At 45.9% G+C, this 23,827-nt stretch overlaps 1 protein-coding gene across 1 annotated transcript in view; it reads right to left on the reverse strand.

The window, feature by feature from the left end:
- RPGRIP1L (RPGRIP1 like) overlaps nucleotides 1-23,827 on the reverse strand; it is an 80,238-nt gene that overhangs the window by 3,298 nt on the left and 53,113 nt on the right. The window contains exons 22-23 of the mRNA XM_056862877.1: nucleotides 17,686-17,869; nucleotides 6,709-6,793 (exon numbers count right to left, since the gene is read on the reverse strand). Of these exons, the coding sequence (XP_056718855.1) occupies nucleotides 6,709-6,793; nucleotides 17,686-17,869 (269 nt within the window). The remainder of the gene's footprint in view (nucleotides 1-6,708; nucleotides 6,794-17,685; nucleotides 17,870-23,827) is intronic.

Consider the following 23,827-nt stretch of genomic DNA (forward strand, 5'->3'; position numbering starts at 1 on the left):
TACAAACAAGGGTATGCAAGAGGGTAGACCTGCGGACAGAATACCACCTGAGGATCCAAGCCTTTCTTTGCGGGGCTGCACCTGTGTTCAAAAGCGTGTGGGGGTGTCTATGCTCACACACTCGCACAAGCTTCTGAACAGTCATATCTGCTGGCCCCGCACCCCTCAATATTTTCACATTCAAGTTAAATGTCCGCAGGGAGCCTGACACCCATGTGAGATCAGGACCCTGCTTTCTGCTGTGCACTCATTTACATGGAAGAACCCATGGAGGTCAGGAAAGCTGATGGTGCACCAGAGAATTTTCTGTTGTGTTATGACTTAAAAAGAAAAACAAACCAAAACCAATATCACATGTAGTTATTTAGGAGGAGGTACGAGGGACCATACCCTGCCCTAGGTAGCCCAGCCTAGCGCAATTTTATCAGATCCCGGAAGATAAGAAGGGTCAGCCCTGGTTAGTACTTGGATGGGAGACCACCGAGGAAGTCCAGGATTGCTCCACAGAGGCAGGCAATGGCAAAACCTCTCTGTACGTCTCTCGCCTTTAAAACCCTATGGGGTTGCTGTAAGTTGACTGTGATTTGATGGTACTTTATACACACTCATGCACACCAGGGTCCCTACATACTGACTCAGCTATCACCAAATGAGAAATTATGTTGAGGTTCAGGGCAAGAAATGGATTCAGTGTCTAAACAAGCATAGAGAAGGAAACAGGAGAGTCACTCATGTTTCCTGGCTTTTCCATTTCATTTGGGGATTCTATCCATCTCTCTTCTGATCTGCCTGTTTGCCAGGCTCCCAGAAGCAGAACAAAACAGAACAAAGAGTGGGTGGGGTTGGCCATCCTTGAATGTGCGAGCACACTATTGTGCACGGTTGATGTTATGCCTACTGAAGAACTCTCAAACTTATGTGTGTTTGGCTGGCTGGCTATGCAGACGTCAGGGAAGGTTATGGCCCTGCTCTGCTTCTCATGTCCATGCTGCGCTCCCTTTCGAACATCTGCACAGCTCCTTCTGTGGCCCTGTATACCATGTGTTCCAAAAAAAGGAAGAAGTTGCCATTGAGTTGCAACCAACTCATGGTGACCCCATGCAAGGTGGGTTCCAGGCAAGAGACAAATAGAGGTGGCTTGCCAGCATGGTGTAGTGGATAGGTGCGGGGGTCTGGAGAGGTGGAGTCTGATCTGGAGAAACGGGTTTGATTCCCCACTCCTCCACATGAGCAGCGGAGGCTAATCTGGTGAACTGGATTTGTTTCCCCACTCCTATACACGAAGCCAGCTGGGTGACCTTGGGCTACTCACACCCTCTCAGCCTCACCTTCCCCATAGGGTGTCTGTTGTGGGGAGGGAAAGGGAAGATGATTGTAAGCCGGTTTGATTTTCCCTTAAGTGGCAGAGAAAGTCGGCATATATAAACCAACTCTTCTTCTTGCCTTCTTCCATGTAGCAAACACAGTCTTGTTTGGTGTCTCAGTGTGACACTGTTCAAGGCCAAACTGGCTTCATGAGCAGTATCATTAAAGCCAAGTACAGTCTTGTTTTTGGTCACATTATGAGAATTCAAGAGTCACTACAAAAGACAGTCATGCTAGGAAAAGTTGAGGGCAACAGAAAAAGAGGAAGACCCAACAAGAGATGGATTGACTCAATAAAGGAAGCCACAGCCCTCAATTTGCAAGATCTGAGCAAGGCTGTCAAAGACAGGACATTTTGGAGGACATTGATTCATAGGGTCGCCACAAGTCGGAAGCGACTTGACAGCACTTACACACACACACACAGTCTTGTTTGGTGGTCTCCCATCCAGATATGGATCGTGGCTGACCCTGCTTAGCTTCCAAGTTCTGAAGAACTCAGGCGAGCTTGACTATTTGGGCTGCTAAGGAAAATACAGGAGGAAGTATTTTAGTTGTACACATTCCTTGTGTTGAATTAGATATAAAGTGGCTTAGTCAGAAGGCAGCAAGGCACTGCAAGTTCTGCCAATAAAGCTATTTGCTTAAGAACAGGGAACTGGAACGAGCCCTGCTTTGGAATGCCCGCTTATGTCAGGACACAGAATAGAAAGAAACTATTTTTTTGGGGGGGGAGGGAAGGGTACGTTTAAAAGTACATCATCCTCTAACAAGCAGACAAATAACCCATTTCCCGCCATTCTATGGCGTTCGCCTGTGTTTGTTTTCTTGAAAACACAGAATGGCACAAAACACGTGGGACTTGTTACTTCCCCTGGCATTGGTAACCAATGCCACAATTGGGGAGTCTAGCCAGACCGCAAAACGTTGGCTTTGAGGCTCGTCAGATAAATTGCACATGTCAAAAAATTCGATGAAAACATCAACGTCGATGAGAATTAATTCCTCTGTTTATATGGTAGATGGTATATGGTAGATGGTGTTCTAGAAAATAATGGCTAGAGGAAGCATTTCCCTATACATAAGAAATCCTTTTTTTTGTTGAAGAAAATGAAAAACAACAACACGTTAGAGGGTTTAAGTGGAGAAATGTGTGTTATATATCTACATCACACTAAATTTAACATGAGCTTGTTTGCTTGCTGAGAGTATGTTGTATCCACTACTCTAGGAAAACCTGCATTTCATTCCCTTTTCTTTCCTCCTAAATCTCCCTTTCAAAATAATTCTTCCTAGTCTCACACAGATGACTTAAGGGCACCAATTTTTAGACCGGTACGCAAACAAAAACTTTAACTGGTCAATTTGTGGGGCACATTTGTTTAGTTTTGGAGCTGTGTGGGCAACAGTTTTTGACTAGGACCTAGGATGCTTCGGTTCAACCATCCCTTCAGTCATGGCACTTACTACGTAATCTAGTGCCAGTCATTCTAGAACACAAGAAAGGCCATGCTGGGTCAGGCCAAGGTCCATCAAGTCCAGCAGTCTGTTCACACAGTGGCCAACCAGGTGCCTCTAGGAAGCCCACAAACAAGACAACTGCCGCAGCACCATCCTGCCTGTGTTCCACAGCACCTAATATAACAGGCATGCTCCTCTGATCCTGGAGATAATAGGTATCCATCATGGCTAATATCCATTTTGACTAGTAGGCATGAATGTCCCTCTCCTCCATGAACATGTCCACTTCCCTCTTCAAGCCTCCCTAACTGGCAGCCATCACCACATCCTGGGGCAGTGAGTTCCACAATTTAACTATGCATTGTGTGAAAAAATACTTCCTTTTATCTGTTTTGAATCTCTCACCCTCCAGCTTCAGCAGATGACCCCGTGGAAACGTGTTTAGGTTTTTTTTAGGTGGATGGAGCACCACCTCCTGTGGCTTACAAATATGCTTTTTGGTGTCATCAAGACAGCCTCCCCATTCTCAGCACATCTGTCCTGGCCAACCTTAGAAGTGTGGGCCATAAGGAGAGGAAATGCTCGGTCTGATCCTTGACTGCACAGACACAGCATGTCTTGAACCTGGTCACATCACTATATCGACACAGGTTTCCTATCACAACATCTTATATAATAATTTTGGGACCCCCCCTTTTTTCGATGAAACAGGCGCTAGAAGAAGAAGAAGAGTTGGTTTTTATATGCCGACTTTCTCTACCACTTAAGGGAGACTCAAACCGGCTTACAATCACCTTCCCATCCCCTCCCCACAACAGACACCCTGTGAGGTGGGTGGAGCTGAGAGAGTGTGACTAGCCCAAGGTCACCCAGCTGGCTTCGTGTGTAGGAGTGGGGAAACAAATCCAGTTCACCAGATTAGCGTCCACTGCTCATGTGGAGGAGTGGGGAATCAAAACCCGGTTCCCCAGATCAGACTCCACGCTCCTAACCACTGCTCTTAACCACTACACCATGCTTTAAACTTTAGGAAACCAAAGGACCAAGGATATAAATATCAGGCCAAATAACCTACAGACGGCCTAACCATGGCAATATTGTAAATGCGGTGATAAATGTAAGGACAGTAACTCAGTTTGGAAAAGACACCCTCGGCTCCCATTTTCTCACCAATGCAGAGGTTATAACACTGACCTTAATGGGCTGTTGCTTGGAAGAGAGATATTATATGAGAAGAGCTTTGAACTCTCAAAGTATGTAATATAACAAGGTGGTATTTTGGATCAGTAACAGAAGGCACCAGATTCTGTCAATCTATCTATTTTTTAAAATCTCTCTTCTAAAAATACATGGTTCTTCCCTCCTCCATTTTCCCTCACAGCCACCCTGTGAAGTAGATTATGCTGAGAGAGAATGGACAGGGACGGAGTGGGCAGGGAGAACCTTTTCTCCCTCTCTCATAATAATAGAACATCCAACTGAGATCTTGGAAAACCTGAGCAGGTTTTACTGACCTTGATGGACAAACGGTCTGATTCAGTAGTAGTAGAAGAAGAGTCGGTTTTTATACACTGACTTTCTCTACCGCTTAAGGGGGAATCAAACCGGCTTACAATCACCTTCTCTTCCCCACAACAGACACGTGAGGTAGGTGGGGCTGAGAGAGTTCTTAATAGAACTGTGACTAGCCCAAGGTCACCCAGCTGGCTTCGTGCATAAGAGTGGGGAAACCAACCTGGTTCACCAGATTAGCGTCCGCCGCTCATGTGGAGGAGTGGGGAATCGAACCAGGTTCTCCAGATCAGAGTCCACCACTCCAAACCACTGGTCTTAACCACTACACCAGGCTCTCAGCCAGCTCAGAAGACAGTGTCATGTGTACGTCTAACTTTGATTAGCAGTAGTACCCTTTTCCTCCTGGACTAGCAGTGTACTGATCTGCAAGGAACTTCAGAGACTGAACACAATGAATCTTGCTTAGTCACTGGATTGTCCTAGAAAACAATTATCTGTCTCCCAGCACATAGTACTATTGGAGAGAAATCTGTATTTGGGGTTTTTGCAAGTCTGGCAATGTCATCCATCTGTCTAATTTATGCAGTAAATCTGGAAGTCCTTTGCTTGTTTGCTGAAATGAGAAAAGAGTGGGGGAAATATCCTTCTGAACTTCAAAGTGCTTTAGATGCGATAGTTCCCCGGTCTTAAGGGATCACTTTGTGGCACTTCCTGTCAGATTCCATTTAAAACGGAAAAACAAAACAAAACCCCCTTTGCATACCGGGCCAAGACAGGAAGCTCAATTTTAAAGTAAAATGGAGGAAACAAAGACTACTGTCCGCGATTCTGCGCTGCTCGTCTGTAAGGATGTGAATAACCCTAGAAGCTGATTGGCAGCTCTTACATGACATGCAGAAGCCACAGCTGTTCTAACCGCGATCACAATGCTGTAGGGGATTTCAGAAACAAGAATGCTGGCTTTTGGAAAGTGGCTAGTCACCAAAATGGGAGATTCAGATGAAGTAATGTATCTTTGTGACAAACACGGCGGACGGCAGTGCATACATTCTTGTGACTTTGCAGTAGTAGTAGTAGTAGTAGTAGTAGTAGTAGTAGTAGTCTGAGTAGAGGAAGAAGAAGAGTTGGTTTTTATATGCCGACTTTCTCTATCACTTAAGGGAGACTCAAACCGGCTTGCAATCACCTTCCCTTCCCCTCCCCTCAACAGACACCCTGTGAGGTGGGTGGGGCTGAGAGAGTGTGACTAGCTCAAGGTCACCCAGCTGGATTCATGTGGAGGAGTGGGGAAACAAATCCAGTTCACCAGATTAGCCTCGGCCGCTCATGTGGAGGAGTGGGGGAATCAAACCCGGTTCTCCAGATCAGAGTCCACCGCTCCAAACCACCACTCTTAACCACTACACCACACTGGCTGAACCACTACACCTGGAGGTTTAACCACACTGGCTTAACCACTACACCTGGAGGGGTGGCAACCTCCAGGTGGCGGCTGGAGATCTCCCGCTACTACCGCTGATCTCCAGCCGACAGAGATCAGTTCCCCTGGAGAAAATGGCCGCTTTGGCAATTGGACTCTATGGCATTGAAGCCGCTCCCCTCTCCAAACCTCACCCTCCTCAGGCTCCCCCCCCCCCAAAATCTCTAGGTATTTCCCAACCCAGAGCTAGCAACCCTATAAATAGAGCCTGCTGGATCAGACCAGGGGTCCATCGAGTTCAGCATTCTGTTTCACGCAGTGGCAAGCAGTTGCCCTGGAGGGCCAATAGACGGGGAACAGAGGCCAAGGCCCTCCCTCAACGTTGCCTGCTAGAAGTGGTTTGCAGAAGATTATTGCCTCTGAATACAGGTTCCCTTTAGCCACCACGGCTGGCAGCCACTGATGGGCTTCTCCTAGGATCTGCTTAACCCCCCCTTTCAAAGCCATCCATGATGAGGGACATCACTACAGTTGCGAGAGAGTATGTCAATGTGGTTCTGGCCAAATAGACACTCTTCACCATGCTTTGTTTAGCTGTGATTTGCTCAGCGAGGTTAGAGACAGATGGATAAAGCCTTTTAACCGGGAATCTGTCTCCAAACTGGACAATTTGAGGGTTTATTTTAGCAGGGGTGGATTTTAATATTACGTTGGCAGTCGCCAAATTTCATTCCCAGACATTCAAGATTAAAAAAAATATATTAATTTCTTTATGGGTTAGTTAGTTACTTTTTCTTTTTTGCTCATTTTGATCTCAGTGTGACACTGTTCAGGGCCGGATTGGCCATGTGAATAGTATCGTTAAAGTAAAGTAAACCTCACTACAGTTCAGATGCAATGCTGGATTAACCCGCATGGCCAAGGAGAGCATGCCGAAGCGTTCTGACCTTCCAGGACTTGGCTCGGATCCTCGAAGCACAGCCTTGAGGAAATCTCGCCTTGCTTTGTTATTGGCCTCATCCACGCGGATCACTGCAAAGTCAAGCAGAAAGAGCGGCCCATACCATTAGTTGCGAGCCAATATAACAAACCAATTCATAGCTTCCTTGTTGCAGTTTTGCAACGTAACTTTCCTTTGGATCAAAGTAATCAAAGTAAGAATGTGCCCCCCAAAAGGATTTTTAAGACCAAGAAATGTCTCTGTGATAGGAAGAAATGGAATCACTGCATCGTTGAATCACTGAGTTGGAAGGGACCGCCAGGGTAATCTAGTCCAACCCCCTGCACAATGCAGGAAATTCACAACTACCTCCCCCTCCACACACACACCCAGTGACCTGAATTTCATTCACTTCAATTCATGAGCCAAGCTGCCCTATCCATTAGAACAAACAAGGAATCTTTTCCAGCTATGCCAATGGAATAGAAGGAGGACAGAGTGAGATGTCTGCATTGCTACCTCTGTACCCCCCTCCTGACAAGTTATTTATTTATTTACTTCACATATACCCCACCTTTTTGCCCGATGGGGACCCATACCGGCTTATGTCATTTTCCTTTCCTCCATTTCACCCTCACAACAACCCTGAGAGGTAGGTTATACTGAGTGTGTGGGACCAGCCCAAGATCAACAGTACCTTGGCTAGGCTGTATGGGGCAACTATATATCAACTGGCAGCTTCTCATCACTTGGAAGCCAAACAGGGTCGACCGTGGTCAGGGGGACTCGGATGGAAATACTACGGTTGTGATGCAGAGGAAGGCGATGGCAAACCACCTCTGCTCATCTCTTGCCTGGAATACTACATGAGGTGTCACTGTAAGTTAGCTGTGACTTAATTTTATGCGCTCCTGACCTGGATAGACCAGGCTAACGCGAGCTCATCAGATCTCGGAAGCTAAGCAAGGTTGGCCCTGGTTAGTATTTGGATGGGGGACCACCAAGGAATACCAGGGTTGTGACAGCAAACCACCTTTGCATGTCTCTTGCCTTGAAAATCCCATGGGGTAGTAATAAGTCAGCTGTGACTCGACGGCAAAAAAAAAAAAAGTAGTTCATTTGTCTCTCCTTTCTGCGGGGCTCTTCTCTCATTATGGGTAAAAAAGTAATATTAAGAAATTCTTAATATTAATAGTTGTAAAAGTTACGTTATGGTTTGTAAAAGTTACGTTATGGTCGTAATTTCTTTTTAAAAAACAAAACAAATAAATAATATTAAATATTTAAATGTGAGTATTTTTCTGTGTGGGCAATTATGTTTGGGCATTTTTCCATGTAGGCTTTTTTCTTGTGTGCATTTATGACTGTTTTTCTTTTTCTTTTCTGAGAGCAATTTTCATGTGGGCATTTTTCATGTGCGCTTTATTGTGGTTACCAAAAAAATAAAAGTAGGTGCGTGTATCATCTATCAGTCTGTCTATGCATATGTATATAGTCAAAGTTCTCTCAGAACTCTCTCAGCCCATGCAGAGGCAGGCTATGGCAAACCACCTCCGAAGGTCTCTTGCCTTGAAAACCAACCCTACGGGGGTCACCATAAATCAGATGTGAGCTTGACGGAACTTTCTGCCACATATATCATAGAATCATAGAATTGGAAGGTACCGCCAGGGTCATCTAGTCCAACTTCCTGCACAATACAGGAAACCCACAACCACCTCCCCCCCACACCCTCAGTGACCCCTACTCCATGCCCAGAAGATGGCCAAGATGCCCTCCCTCTCATCATCTGCCTAAGATCATAGAATTAGCATTGCTGACAGATGGCCATCCAACCTCTTCTTAAAAACCTCCAGGGAAGGAGCGCTCACCACCTCCTGAGGAAGCCTGTTCCACTGAGGAACCGCTTAACAGTTAGAAAATTCTTCCTAATGTCTAGATGGAAACTCTTTTGATTTAATTTAAACCCATTGGTTTTGGTCCGACTTTCTGGGGCAACAGAAACAACTCGGCACCCTGCTCTATACGACAGCCCTTCAAGTACTTGAAGATGGTTATCATATCCCCTCTCAGCCTTCTCTTCAGGCTAAACATACCCAGCTCCTTCAACCTTTCCTCACAGGACTTGGTCTCCAGACCCCTCACCATCTTTGTTGCCCTCCTCTGGACACGTCTCTGCTTGTCTACATCCACCCTATATGCATCTGTATGTGAGTGTGTGTGTTATAAGAACCAATAATTCAGGGTGGGGTGGAGGAGATGCTTCCCACGGAAAATCAACAATGAAAGCTGGCACTGACGCCGGCACTGTCATGCGATCCAATTGTCGCACGGCTGGCAGGTTTACACGCGCCCTGTCAGAAGAGATACAGGCCGCATCTAAGAATGCCACACAGCTGTCATTTTCTGTTAATGGCCCTGGCAGTCAGGACTGTAAAAGCCAGCGGCTTTTATTGCTTTTGCAATAGAGGGGATTTACGGTGGTTTCTTTCACCCGGTGAAAGCCAGTGATAGCGATAATGTATGGCAGAGCGCTTGTCCTCTCTGACAGCCTCGGTAATTTAATCCTCCTCTCTCGCCACAACGGGCAAGAAAGAGAGACTTCTGGACCTGTCGGAGCGGGGAAAGCCGTGGCCAGGCAGTTTTTTTTATCTGGAGGTCCCTGGCGCACGGGGTTGCCAATTTCCAGGTAGGACCTGGAGTTCTCCTGGAATTACAGCTGATTTCCAGACACGGATCAGTTCCCCTGGAGAAGAGGGAGGGAGGACTTTTAGGGAGGACACCTTAGAGGGAGGAGTCTGAGGCATTATCCTCTGCTGAGTTCCCTCTCCAGGCCCCCCCTCCCCAGGCTTCACCCTCAAAATCTCCAGGTATTTCCCAACCTGGAGTTGGCATCCTTACAACACGAATAAGGTTTTCAATGGAAGCAGACTGCGATGTTTTCCGTGAAACTAGACAGAACTAATTTGGTTAATTATAAAGCATTTTTTTAAAAAAATAAAAATGCCACAGGAAGTTTTATGGCAATGGAATCTAAAAATGTTTGAAGAGGGGAATCTGGTAAGGAGAACCTTGTCTTGGGCTGATGTGGGGAAATTAACAAAAACGTTTAGACTAACATGGGAGAATCATTATATGTGGGACTGGCCCCTCACTGCTCTCCCTCTCCATTTTGACTCAAAGAGATGGAAAAATCTCCCAGAAGGTCAAACACACACCTGAATCAAACAGCAACTGCTTTGGTAGTTGGACTCTACGGCATTGAAGTCCCTCCCCTCTCCAAACCCCGGCCTCCTCAGGCTCCACCCCAGATACCTCCTGCCGGTGACGAAGAGGGACCTGGCCACCCTAAGGTGGGCAGTCCCGGGCCTGACACCGCTGCGCCCACCAGAGGAGAATGAGCTGGTGGCAGCGAGTCCGTCGCCACCTCTGACCTCGGCCCTGGGGAAACCCTTGGAAGCACGGGAGGATTGGAGTCAAGAGCAGGAAGGAACTGGGGTCGAGGGTGAGCTGTGAGGGGAACGCCAGCCGATGATGTCGACTGGTGCAAGGAGGCCTGCTTCCTCCCAGTGGCAGCTGGAGGAAACGCTGCAGCTGGAAGCGGGCTGGGGCGGTGCCTCTAGGGCGGGACCGGCCAATGGCAAGGGCTGGGGAGTCCAATGACAGGCTGGCAGGGTGAGACTGTGACTCCAGGAAGAGACAGGCGGGGAATGGAAAAGGGAGAGGAGAAAGTCTGGGGAAGGTATGTCATTTATGTATGGGTACTTTCACTCACGTTCACCCCTGGTCTGTCTCAGTTGTTCCTTGGAGTGATGCATGAGTTTTCCTTCCATTAGAGATGACCTCTCTCAAATCCCGGGACTTCCCGTTCTTCTGTTAACCCGAGTCTTCCCTTTCCCCTGAGCTCAGCTTGGGTGAACTCCCCATGCATAAGGCAAAGTGTGGGACACGGAAGCTTGGTTTCTCTCACAGCCAATTACAAAGCAGCATGTAAAGAGGCGGGGATTCAAATGCTTCCAGCTTCCTGGGAGCTCGTTCTGAGCAGAAGAAAGGCTTTTTAAAACCGAGGCTTGGCTTTCTCCCCCCGCCCTTTCAGATTTCTTTGTTTTTTGTTCTTAAAATGCTTTTTTATGCAACAATTGGTTTTTTTGGGGGGAGGGGGGAGAATTTTCTCTCACAGTAAGCTCTACAAAGTAAGCCAATTACAAAGCAGCATTTAAAGGGGCGGGGACTTGATTTGAGCTTGGTGACTGCTGGTGCATAGACTCCCAACAGGAAAGTGTGGGTCCAGCACCCAACGAACCTTAAGTAAAACTCCCATGCATAACGGACCATAGAAGGGGTTGACACGGGATTGCTGGGGGTGGAATCAGGGAAGGAGTGGGGTCAAGACAAGACAGCTATAAAAGGAAGAAAGGGAGGGCCAGCCAGAGAGGAGAGACAGACACCTTGCATGGGAACTGACAAAGGGCGAAAATGCACGGTCGCTTTAGCCTCCTTTATTCCCTGTTTCAGCCAGGATTCAGCCAGGGTTGAACGCACGTTTGGCGAAAACGCATGCGTTCGATCCTGGCTGAATCCTGGCTGAAACAGGGAATAAAGGAGGCTAAAGCGACCGTGCATTTTCGCCCAAAGACTCTGAGGCAGTAGAGAGGAGGGGGCTCAGGACACTGCCAATCCTGCCACCTCACCCCCATTTCTGAGGCCAGCAGGGGATTCACAATATTGAGGATGATGGGAGGAGGAAGGACAACCCCTCCGTGCACAAGCCGACGCTCACAATTTTATTGTCCATGCATATTTTTACAGCCCGGTGGGCTAGAACGCCACAACCCCAACCCTCCATCAAAAGCATTGCTTTCTCAGACTGAACAGTACTGCCAAAAATCTGGCCAAAGGACTTGTTCTGAGTCATGTCTTGAGAGTGGGGGGACGGGGGGGACCTTCCAAGGGATTTCTGGAGTGTGTATGGGAAGAGTTCCCTTTCTTCTACCATCCTGCTCTGAATCCAAAAGAGTGCCCGGCCGTTAATTCTCTCCTTTCCTCACTTCACTTACCTGAGGTAGCGGCAATTTGTCCAAATAATCAACTATCTGCTCCTCAGAGGCAAAGGTTTCTGATCTATAGAAGTCTCATAAAAAAGACTTTGGGAAGATTTCATTAATCTTTTCCCTTTCTATTGTCAATTCCCAGGCAGGTTTATATACAGCCAAGATAACATTCTTTTGGCCTGCTATCATTAATCTTATTTCCAGGCCCCTTTTCCTGCCTCCTCAGCATTCTCCTGGCAATATTCTTGCTGCCCCTATGAAATATAAATGCTATTTCCTTGTTATCAGTGCCTATCAACCGAACTTAATCTTTGTTATTTCAATTATGGTGGCCTTGTCCAGGAGGGGGGAAAAATCATTTTGTCAAGGTGAAATTAAGAGTCGACCCTCCACAGTGTAACTATCTGTTCTAAGTTATATAAAAAAAGTATCAGGTTGCTTTGCTTGCAGCTATCCTATTTTCCCTTCTAAAACCAAAATTACAGTTTGATTCAAACAGAAGATGTTGGCATGCCTGCCTACCTCCCATCCCAATGTCTGACATACTTATTAAAAAACAAACAAAACACTTTCTATATCAGTGGTCATCAACATTTCCTGATCTGGGATCTACATTTAACCCCTAGGTAGCATCATGGAACCCACTGGGCTTCTTGCATGTGGCCGGAACTCACATGAGATCACAGTCACGTGGCAGGAAGAGAAGGAGTCAGGGGGGCTGGATCCAAGCTAAATTTTCTGGTAACAGAAGGGGAGGTGCCATTGCCACCTTCTCCCCCTTTCTGCTGCAGCTGATTTGCCCTTCATGCCATTTCTGAGAGCCCCCCACACATTGGTAGAGATGAATGGGCTACAGTGAGGGGAGGGGAGGCAGGAAAGTTCTATTCTGCTGGCAAATGCTTTAGTTTGGATTTTTCTTCCTGGTGAGAGCTACATTTAAGGGGGAAGGATGTGTGACAGATGTTGGGGTTTACTTGTCTATCCGGCTGTGGATGTGTGATGTTTGGGGGGACTTAGCAAAGGCCAGGTTGAGATGAACACATGCAATACGGAGCAGAAGATCTGGTGGTAGTGAAACCTGCGCTCAGGGCCACAGAGCATAAATCTTTGTCCATAACTTTTCCCCTTAAATTCTCCACCATGAAGTTGTCCCGATGCATTGACACCATCAGGGACCTGTCTCATGGGTTCAGCAGGGAGGCCCCAATGAAAAGTAGGTGGCAGTTTTGCATCTGAAGTATGCACTGCCATCTAAAAGTGGGGTCCTTAAAGCCAATAAACCCAGATTGTACAATGACCTTATTGCACCACTGGCCAGAGGGACTGATGATGACTATCTGAGGCCTTGTCGGGGTTCTTTACATGGGTGGAGCTAACTAAGTTAAAATAATAATTAAAAGGAGATCTGGTTCCATTATGGTATAATAAGATTTAATTTATTAATTGTAGCACTATCTTGGTTCTTTCCATTGATAAAAAAAACCCATGCTTTAGAGGGGATTGAGAGTACTAAATTACTACAATAAGTGTTGCTTATTAACCTAGAATGCCAAAAGATCTCTTTGTCTCAGCTCAGATGTAAAGCAATTTTTTAAAAAGCCCATTGTGGTGCTAAGATATAAATATAATAAGAGAACTCAATAAAAAGGGTATTATTTACCAAGAAATAATGATTTCTCAAATTACATCCGGATTTATCATGATTTCTTTTTCATACAAAATCCACGGGACCACTAGTTTCCCTCTAAGCTCAAAGTACACTTCCTTCCCCGATCATGTAAATCTCAGTTTTATTAAAGAAAATATTCAATTAACCCCAAATATTGTACATACCCAAATCTAATTAGGCATGAATAAGAAGTGGAGTAAAGCTATAGTAAACACACACATTCTGACTTCATTACTATTAGATTACTGGCTCTCTCACTGACATTATCAAACAGCAAATTCATTAAGACTTTTCCGCCCCCCTGAAATGCTATTGCCTTACAAGCAAAGCTGGAACTAAGGGGAATTTTTTTTTTTTTTTTGATGGCCAGTTATTTAAAGTAAAACTCCAGGAAGAATAAAGCAGCCATGTTGAAAATGAGATTTCAGTTATAACTTTGTGGCAATTATGACATAAATATTTCCCAAGAGAGAGAGGTGATAAAATTCCTAGTATAAAATTGATTAAGCAAGGACTCTAAACTGAAACTTGGTTCCCAGCCAGAGTTTAGCATGAAAACAAGATGGAGCAATAGGTTGGATTTTTTTTTGAAGACACTAATTGGCTTTGTATATTCGAGATGTCTAACCAATTAAGAGTTTTTGGATTTCAGAGAACCACAGTCAGTATTTTGTGACCCTTGCTATCTCTGAGAGAATCAATATAACCGGGACAAAAAGTGGGTTTTTTTGACAGTCTCAACTGTTAGTCTTAACTTCATGCAAACAACCTTATTTGTAGCTCCAAATCAGTTTGTTTTGCTTTTATTTGAAATGAATAGATATTTGCTTATCGTTTTTCTGGTGCGTAGGGCACGTTTTATAGGCTACGCCTAGGATACAACTTCAGGCATTCCAAAGTCTATTCAAGAGGTGTTCAGCTCCCCTACTCTCTAAAGCTCCCTTAAATGAGCATTGGGGTGCCTCTGACTGGGAAATTCAGCAACACTCCCCCCACCCCCAGTACTGATTTCTCTGGATCTGGAGCTGCATGTGGTCTACCTAGTTTGTGTAGTTTGAGTTGGTACATTACGTTTGACTTGAACAAGCTAGCTTATTCTGAATCAGATCATTGGTCCCTCAAAATCAGTCTTGTCTACTCAGACAGTCAGTGGCTCACCAGGATCTCAGGCGAGGTCTTTCATATCACCGACTACCTGATCCTTACATGGACATGCCAGGGATTGAACCAGAGACCTTCTGCATACCACAGCCCTTCTTTTTGCATTAGGCATTCCTGCTCTGCTCCAGTTTTGAATGCACAATCTTTTTTTGCCCGTCTCCACATGTGATGGCTCACAGGAGCTGTTCTTCGGGATACCTAGCAGGTCACAGCCAAGATAACGAGGTCTCATGTGAACACATGAAGCTGCCTTCTACTGAATGAGACCCTTGGTCCATCAAAGTCAGTATTGTCTACTCAGACTGGCAGCAGCTCTCCAGGGTCTCAGGCAGGGGCCTTTCACATCACCTACTTGTCTGGTCCCTTTAACTGGAGATGCCAGGGATTGAACCTGGGACCTTCTGCCTGCCGAACAGATGCTCTGCCACTGAGCCATGGCCTCAAACTGAGACCTGCTGCCAGAGAGCTAAATGACTCAGGGCACTCAGAAGAGGCAGGACTCCCATACCTGGGTCAGATCCGGTATGGAGGTTTCCTCGTTTTAACTTGTATGCGTATGTTTCATTTGCCGTGGAGTGAGCAAACAAAACAGGACTAGCATACTATGAAAAGAAGTATACAGCATAAGTTCAAATAGTATTTTAAGTGCCAGAAGTGTGTACTAAAAGGAGGGAGTGATTTGTGTGTGTGTGTGGGGGGGAATAAAAGGTTTAGTAAAGCTGAGAAGACACACTCATCTTTGAAGTATGAACTCAGAGGCATTTAAAAAAAAAACGACGTTAAAAAAATGGACGTGGTCTTTTATAAAGACAGGAAAATGAAGGCATCATAATAAATTCACTCCCACTTGCAGCCTTATGGCTCTGAAAGCCTGGATAAAATGCATTCAAATAAATAGTAACATTACTGACATCAACAGCCGGATGAAGTCTTGATTGGCAAAATATTTTGGGTTTTGTTTTTTTGCTTGAAGTGGTAGTCTGTGTTCCTAAGACACAGAATACCACAGTTGAACATGCAAGTTTAATGACACAATATTTTTATGAAGGATGTCTGAATGCCAGATTATGTGCAATCCTGTGGGACAATGAATCCACAGATGTTTTCGCTACATGACTGTGTTGCTATCAAAATTTATTGTGTCTGGCATAAAGAGCAGCATCATCTGTTTCCATGCAATGCTCTACATGTTACACCCCCCCTATTTGGAATCACGATCTGCCAAGCCCTGCTCAAGCACCTCTGAATGGAAATATGGCCGAGAAACCAACACATCTCGGATTACTCCCCTCTGCCTACTGTATTCGTTCACTCCCGGGTTGAGAAAATCATAGAATCATAGAGTTGGAAGGGACGACCAGGGTCATCTAGTCCAACCCCCTGCACAATGCAGGAAATTCACAACTACCTCCCCTCCACACACCCAGTGACCCCTACTCCATGCCCAGAAGATGGCCAAGATGCTCTCCCTCTCATGATCTGCTTAAGGTCATAGAATCAGCATTGCTGACAGATGGCCATCTAGCCTCTGCTTAAAAACCTCCAGGGAAGGAGAGCTTACCACCTCCCGAGAAAGTCTGTTCCACTGAGGAACCACTCTAACTGTTAGAAAATTCTTCCTAATGTCTGGACGGAAACTCTTTTGATTTAATTTCAACCCGTTGGTTCTGGTCCGACCTTCTGGGGCAACAGAAAACAACTCGGCACCCTTCTCTGTATGGCAGCCCTTCAAGTATTTGAACATGGTTATCATATCCCCTCACAGTCGTCTCCTCTTCAGGCTAAACATACCCAGCTCCTTCAACCTTTCCTCACAGGACTTAGTCTCCAGACCCCTCACCATCTTTGTTGCCCTCCTCTGGACACGTTCCAAATCCTCCTGGATGTAGCAGAACCTCATCTGCCTACCAATGGATCTGTTATGCATATTCTTTCAGAGTTTTTTATTCTGCAATTAAACTGTATGGACTACTTGGGGGCCCTATCTAATGGAACAGATGATTATTATTTTTCACTGATTGTTAAGACTACCTGGAGTGTTCTTTGAACAGGAGAGGTGGGCACACAAATTGATAAATACTGAAACTAAAACACACTCTGGTCCTTGCAACGGATTTTTTTTTAATTGCTCCCTTGCCAATCTATTTTCTTCTGGGCTGGGAAAATTCTCACTCATGATTTTCACAGCTCAAGGAAGCTGCGTGTTTTACTTATAAACGTGGCAGATGTTCATGTGCCCATGATGGACTTCTTATGCTTATTCTTATAAATTTCTTATTAGGCCATTAAATGTTTTTTTAAAAAACATGCACACATTTTGATGCAGGGTTTTAAAACTTTGGGGTCTTAAAAATAGCATATTTTATTTAGTTATTAAAACATGTATATCCCGCCTTTTGTTGTGGTACAAGGCGGCTTACAATAATAGTTAAAAACATTTCTAGTTAAAAATAAAATAAAGGTAAAGGTAAGTCCCCCGTGCAAGCAAAGTATATCGCTGTCCTGATCTCAACTGTACCACCATCATCATGGCAGATGGTTAAGAGCCCAGAAGAAATCCGGTGGCTCAACAGCAGAGCATCTGCTCCGCATGCAGAAGGTCCCAAGTTCAATCCCTGGCATCTCCAATTAAAAGGATCATGCGGCAGGTGATGTGAAAGACCTCTACCCGAGACCCTGGAGAGTTGCTGCCAGTCAGAGTAGACAAACTCTGACCTTGATAGACCAATGGTCTGGTTTAGCACGAGGCAGCAGCATGTGTGTTTGGATGTCACAGCCTGCCTTGACATCGTATGACAGAAAGGAGAAAAAAGGGTCCCTATATAGCCATATAAGACTGCTTGATTTCTGCCTGGCTCTTCCATCTGAGCAACATTTCTCTTCGGTAGAGACCAAACTTGCTTATCCATGTGCTCATCTGCCCACCCGTCATCCAGTGACTTGCTTTTCAAAGGACCAGCACGTTAACTTTGCTCTTTACTCTCACTGTTTTTTTGGAACACAAGCTCGCAAAACGCTTATCAGCTATTTCCAGCTTTGAGAAGATGACACCCTAAACAGCAGCTGAGAAACATCACAAAAGAGGCGATTGATGACCACGTACCATGGCTGTAATTGTAGTGGATCCACTGCCCGCTTCTGGGTTTTGGAAGCGACACGGGCGTTTCATCAGCCGGGAAACTGGAGAACTTGACCTCCACAAAGAGCCGCTGTATTGTCCTATCCGCCGTGATCGGGGATTCTGCGAGACTGAGGGATATGATTTCAATCCGGATTTTTTCAGCAGTCTATTGAAATGAAAAACAAAAAAACAAAAACAAAATCACAACGAGACACAGAATGTACTCCTTGTAATGTCAGAGTGTCACGACAAGTATGCAAATCACTGAGTTTTGGTTGATAAAACATGGCTGACGGGTAGGGTTGCCAGCCTCCAGGTGGTCAACACTAAAGATAAAAATTGTGTGTGTTAAGTGCCATCAAGTTGCTTCCAACTCATGGTGACCCTATGAATGAAAGTCCTCCAGAATGTCCTATCTTTGACAGCCTTGTTCAGATCTTGCAAATTGAAGGCTATGGTTTCCTTTATTGAGTCATTCCATCTCTTGTTGGGTCTTCCTCTTTTCCTGCTGCCCTCAACTTTTCCTAGCATGACTGTCTTTTCCAGTGACTCTCGTAGTCTCATAACGTGACCAAAATATGATAAAGATTAGCCTGCTGTAATAGGAAGTATTCAACAAATTACAGTCGTGTGGCACTTGCTATATAGACTATAAAACAACTTTTGCATGAGCAAGGCTTACCGTATATACTCGCGTATAAGCCGAGTTTTTCAGCCCCAAAAATGGGCTGAAAAAGCCGGACTCGGCTTATACGCGGGCCAATACGGGGGAGGGAGGGAGGAGGGAGGAGGGAGGGGGGAAACTTACCGCCGCCGCCGGGCCCGTGCCGCTTCCTGCCGCCGGGTGCGGCCTGGGGCAGCCTTCCTGCAGCTGCAGGATGGCTGCCCCGGTCCCCCCGGCCCCCGCCGCCATTTTTCCCGGGCGGGAGGGGCCATGGGCAGCCATCCTGCGGCTGCAGGAAGGCTGCCCCGGCCCTTCCCGCCCCCCCCCCGCCATTTTTCCCAGGCGGGAGGGGCCTTGGGCAGCCATCCTGCGGCTGCAGGAGGCTGCCCAAAGCCCCCCCGCCCCCCGCCGCCACTTTTCCTGGGCGGGAGGGGCCTTGGGCAGCCTCCTGCAGCCGCAGGATGGCTGCCCAAGGCCCCCCCCACCCCCGCCGCCATTTTTTTCGGGCGGGAGGGGCCTTGGGCAGCCATCCTGCGGCTGCAGGAAGGCTGCCCCGGCCCTTCCCGCCCCCGCCGCCATTTTTTCGGGCGGGAGGGGCCTTGGGCAGCCTCCTGCAGCCGCAGGAAGGCTGCTCCGGGTCCCCCTGGGCCTCGCCGCCGCTTCCTCCCGCCGGGAGCGGCCTGGGGCAGCCTCCTGCAGCCGCAGGAAGGCTGCCCAGGCCCCCCCGGGCCGCGCCGCCGCCGGACCCTCGCCGCTGGAGAGCCCTGTCAGGTAAGCCTGCGGGGGGGGGGAGGGGTTATAAGCCGACCCTCGGCTTATACGCGGGTGCCTAATTTTTCCCCATTTTTGGGGAGAAATTAGGCACCTCGGCTTATACGCGGGTCGGCTTATACATGGGTGTATACGGTATATCTTATAATGTATTTATTTACAATCACTTAAATTTAACTTATACAAGCCTATTTTTTGGCATATTCAATTTGGCTGCAAACTCAATTTAACAACACAAAAATATATTATTTTGTAATTCATACATTGATAGTCCCTCCCCTCCCAAAATCCCACCCTCCTTAAGCTCTGCCACCAGAATCTCCAGGTATTTCCCAACTTGGAGCTGGCAACCCTAGGGCTAGGCTTGAGTGACAATCTCCTGGGTTTTTTAGTTAACGTGGCCTTTGCAATATGTGACTGGTTTACATTTAACGCTGGGGGGGGGGGGGGAGAGCTTTCCCAGTCCTGCTGAAATCCTTTCAACTGGAAACACCTATGGTTCTACTGCAGCCAGGCAGGTGTGAATTGAAGAGGGGCCGTGGCTCAGTGTTAGAGCATTTGCTTGGCATGCAGAAGGTCACAGGTTTGATCCCTGGCATCTCCAGTTGAAAGAGTTCAGGTACTAGGTGATGTGAAAGACCTCTGCCTGAGTCCCTGGAGTAGACAATACTGACCTTGATGGACCAAGGGTCTGATTCAGTATATGGCAGCTACATGTGTTCAATATCGCTCTTTCACAAGATAGTTCTGTCAACTGTTGGACAATTACATTGTCCATTAAAAAAAAAACCAAGAAAATTTTACATACTTAAACACGCACATCGCACAGAAACATTTTGCTACCTAACATCGTCACTACTGACTCCACTAAACAGTAGCACTTACCCAAATTTAAGAAATCTATTTTGGTTCAGTTTTGAGTCCTTTGAGGGTTGTACAACTTGTTTGTTTTTAAACAGATCTCATCTCCTGTCATAAATTCAAATACAAATATAGCTGAGTTCAAAGGGACAAAGGTACGATATTAACCATTGGTTTTATGCCAGGAATGCATTCCAATTTGGCGTTCCTCTCCAACAGTCACCTTGTGGTCTTGTGACAGCATCTATGTAGACTTGAGTGTGAAGGGAAGGTGTGCGTCTCCAAAGACAGCATTTATTTGAAACTAATAACGGTTCCTTGGGGAAGGCCACCGTACAGCGTGGTGTACCTGTTAGGAATGATGGACTCTAATCTGGAGAACCGGGTTTGATTCCCCACTCCTCCGCATGAGGCCAGCTGGGTGACCTTGGGCCAGTCACAGTTCTCTTAGAGCTCTCTCAGCCCCACCTCCCTCACAAGGTGTCTGTTGTGGGGAGGGGAAGGGAAGGGGATTGTAAACTGGTTTGATTCTCCTTAAAAGGTAGAGAAAGCTGGCATATAAAAACCAGCTCTTCTTCTACTACTACATCTGAAAGCTCAAATACCAGGTAACTCTCAGTGCCAGGTAAAATGTGAAGTAGTTTCGATAACACCAAGTTTTCCACATGGCAGTAAATACCCAGTTAACTATATATTAAAAGACTGCCTGTAAGACTACAGGGAAAAGTCACTCCGTGGTGACTTTTTCCAAGTTAAAAAAAATGGACAGGTGAACGGAGCCATTCTTATACATATGTGTGTTTTAAAATTGAAATGCGCTATACCTTGCTTGGAAGGGTTTTCATGTCAAATACTAACAGGGTAGAGCACAAACATTCCCCTGAATAAGTCAGTGGTTTCAAAGAACGCGCAACCACTGTGATTTCAAAATTAGACTACACAGAAGAACATTCTTCAAAGAGCCAACCAAGCACCTTGTAGATCTCAACTGTCAAGTTCTTCTTAACTTTTCTCTTTATGGTTTCCCCCTCTACATTAAAGACTATTTCAACCGCCTGGAATTTGAAAGCATCTGGTTGTAAATTCAAATCAGCAACCTTGCCGTAATAATTACAAAATTAAAACAACAACAAAAAGGAAAGACTGGCTTTGCCGTTCCGAAAAGGGAGATCGGCTGGGTTGTTTAAACTGTAAATCAACCCAATATCCATGCAACATGACAATTGCTGATATGTTTTCAAAGTATATTCTATAATTAATCAATTGAAAAGCTTGAGTATCTCATTGTACACACACACACACACACACACCCTCTATAAAGAACAATATTCATTCCTGTCAACCCCCCTTCAATATTTGATGAAGTAATTTTACCCCCCTTCCTTTCAAAAGTCATTTTCTTTTATTATGTATCCTAAGACACTTTAACTAAAAACCCAAATCTGAATATTTCAATAAGGTTGTTTTATTATTCAGTAGATTCATGGAAATTTTACTAGGACGACAGAGAAAATTCCACACCATTCTGTCTCCGCTAATACAGGTACACGGCTTCAGCTGGCGATATTACTAGGATTAGCATAGCATGATGAAATATTTAAAGGAATTTTTTTTTCTAAAAACCTAATAAATCAAATGACTGCCAAATGTCATTAAAGTGATGGTCTTTGACTTGAATATGCTTTTCATATTCAAATTTGAAAAAGAAAGATGAAAGCCTTGAAAGGTTACTCAGTTTCAACTAATAACCTCAAGCGCTCTACATTCACATGCATAAAAAATGAAATGGCCTCTATTGTCTAATTTTACCTCAGAAACAACTCCTTTCTCCTTCCATTGTACAGCTATATTAGAAGTATTTTTTTAAGTGATATTCGGAGTCGTTTCCCTCCAAAAATGTCTAACCCGGGCTGTCAGGAAACCAGCTCGTATCTAAGACGGGCGGTTTACAAATGAAGTCCAAATGTAAGACGTAGAAGTAGCGGGGGCCTTCTTGATGTTTGACAGAAGGAAAAGGAGACACTTGCTTTACGTTAAAGCTAAAGAAGGGGCTTGTGGGACAGCGGTGGGCAAGGCAGACGAACAGACCGATTCCAAGGGGCCGGACAGCCTGACCCAGAAAAGGATTTGTAAGAGAAAATAGCTGGGATCCAAAGAACCCGTTGTTGGTGCGTGCAAATGTAGTTCCCACTGCAGTGTGCTGAAGGATACTTCTTGTGTGGAAGCACAAAACTAATGTCTGTGGTCAGAAGCATAGTCAAAAGTCTTGCTGTGCGCACATTGTTATATCCCTTCGGAGCAGCCCTCTCCCACCAAATGTACATTTAACAACCAGCACGTTTATGTGGACAAAGGCCCAGCTTGTTTTCCATGTTCTCTCTGGTGCAGCTAATCTTCCTAAGCAGCAGGAGATGTTGCTTCTCCAGAGGAAATGGCAGAGCCTGGCTGGTGGTCCTGCCATTCCTCTGACCAAGCGTTATGTTTATGTGCATGAGGGGATGTGATAGCAGAAAAGGCACCTTCCTCGCCCAGGATGTGGGAGAAGGCAGCAGAGTGCTTCAATTCTTTTTTGGCTTTCTACGCATGTAGGGGATGGCTGGGAGAATGGAGTGTTCAGGATTCTAACTGGGCACAGCTGAGCAGGGCTGAATTCCATGTGGTCACTCAGAGTATCAGCTGCAAACTGGTAGGTGCCGTCAAGTCACATCTGACTTACAGAGGCTCTGGTGAGGGGCTCTTAAATCAAGTGAGAAGCAGAGATGGCTTGCCATTACCTTCTTCTGCAGAGCCTTCCATGGTAGTCCCCCATTCAAGTGCTGATCCTGCTTAGCTTCTGAGATCTGACGAGATTGGGCCATGCCATGCCATGCCATTCCACATCCCCAACTGGCCCATAGTCAGTGTTAATTTAAAACTAGCAAGATTAGGTGCAGGATGAACATCCACTGGGAGACAGTTCCATAAATGGAACAGGACCTTATTCTTGTAGACATGCACCTCACTTGAGAAACATGAGGGCCCAAGATGAAGGGCCTACTCAGAAGATCTCAACTGTTAAGCAGGAACATATCTTAATTACAGGGACACTTGGGGAATGAATGGTCATCAGAATACAGGGGTGATGAAATTGTTCTTGACAGAAGAAGAAGGAGGAGGAGGAGGAGGAGGAGGAGGTTGGTTTTAAAGAGACTCAAACCAGCTTACAATTGCCTTCCTTTCCTCTCCCCACAACAGGCACCTTGTGAGGTAGATGCAGCTGAGAGAGTTTGGAAAGAACTGTAACTAGCCCAAGGGCACCCAGCTGGCTTCATGTGTAGGAGTGAGGTTCACCAGATTAGAGTCCGCCGCTCATGTGGAGGAGTGGGGAATCAAACCCGGTTCTCCAGATTAGAGTCCATCGCTCTTATCCACTACACCATGCTGGCTCTTGGTGATATAACAAACTGGTTTTTGCTTTCATGTGCCTCTAAAGGGACATCAGACACTGAAGGGCGATCTGAAGGACTTTGTAGTCCGATATAAACTTGCCTGCTCTTGGAGGTCATCTTGTGAGGGTCGGCTTTCTGTGATGACCAGAGACAGGGCCTTTTCTGTAGCTTTGCTCCATTTATGGAGTTCCCCTCAACTCACATGGTGGTGGCCAAACCCCCCCCCCCATTTTTAGGCATCATGCAAGGACATTTAAATTTTCCCCCCAAAGGTATTTGATGGCCATTTTTGTTTGTTCTCCTTGATGCATTTTTGTATGCTATCATCCCCTCTCCACACACATTGCTCATGCAATGACAGAAATAAGCAAAAAAAGCAAAAGCTGTTATTATCTTTCCA

Source organism: Euleptes europaea, chromosome 17 (assembly GCF_029931775.1).
Source record: "Euleptes europaea isolate rEulEur1 chromosome 17, rEulEur1.hap1, whole genome shotgun sequence".
In the NCBI taxonomy this organism is placed as follows: Eukaryota; Metazoa; Chordata; class Lepidosauria; order Squamata; family Sphaerodactylidae; genus Euleptes; species Euleptes europaea.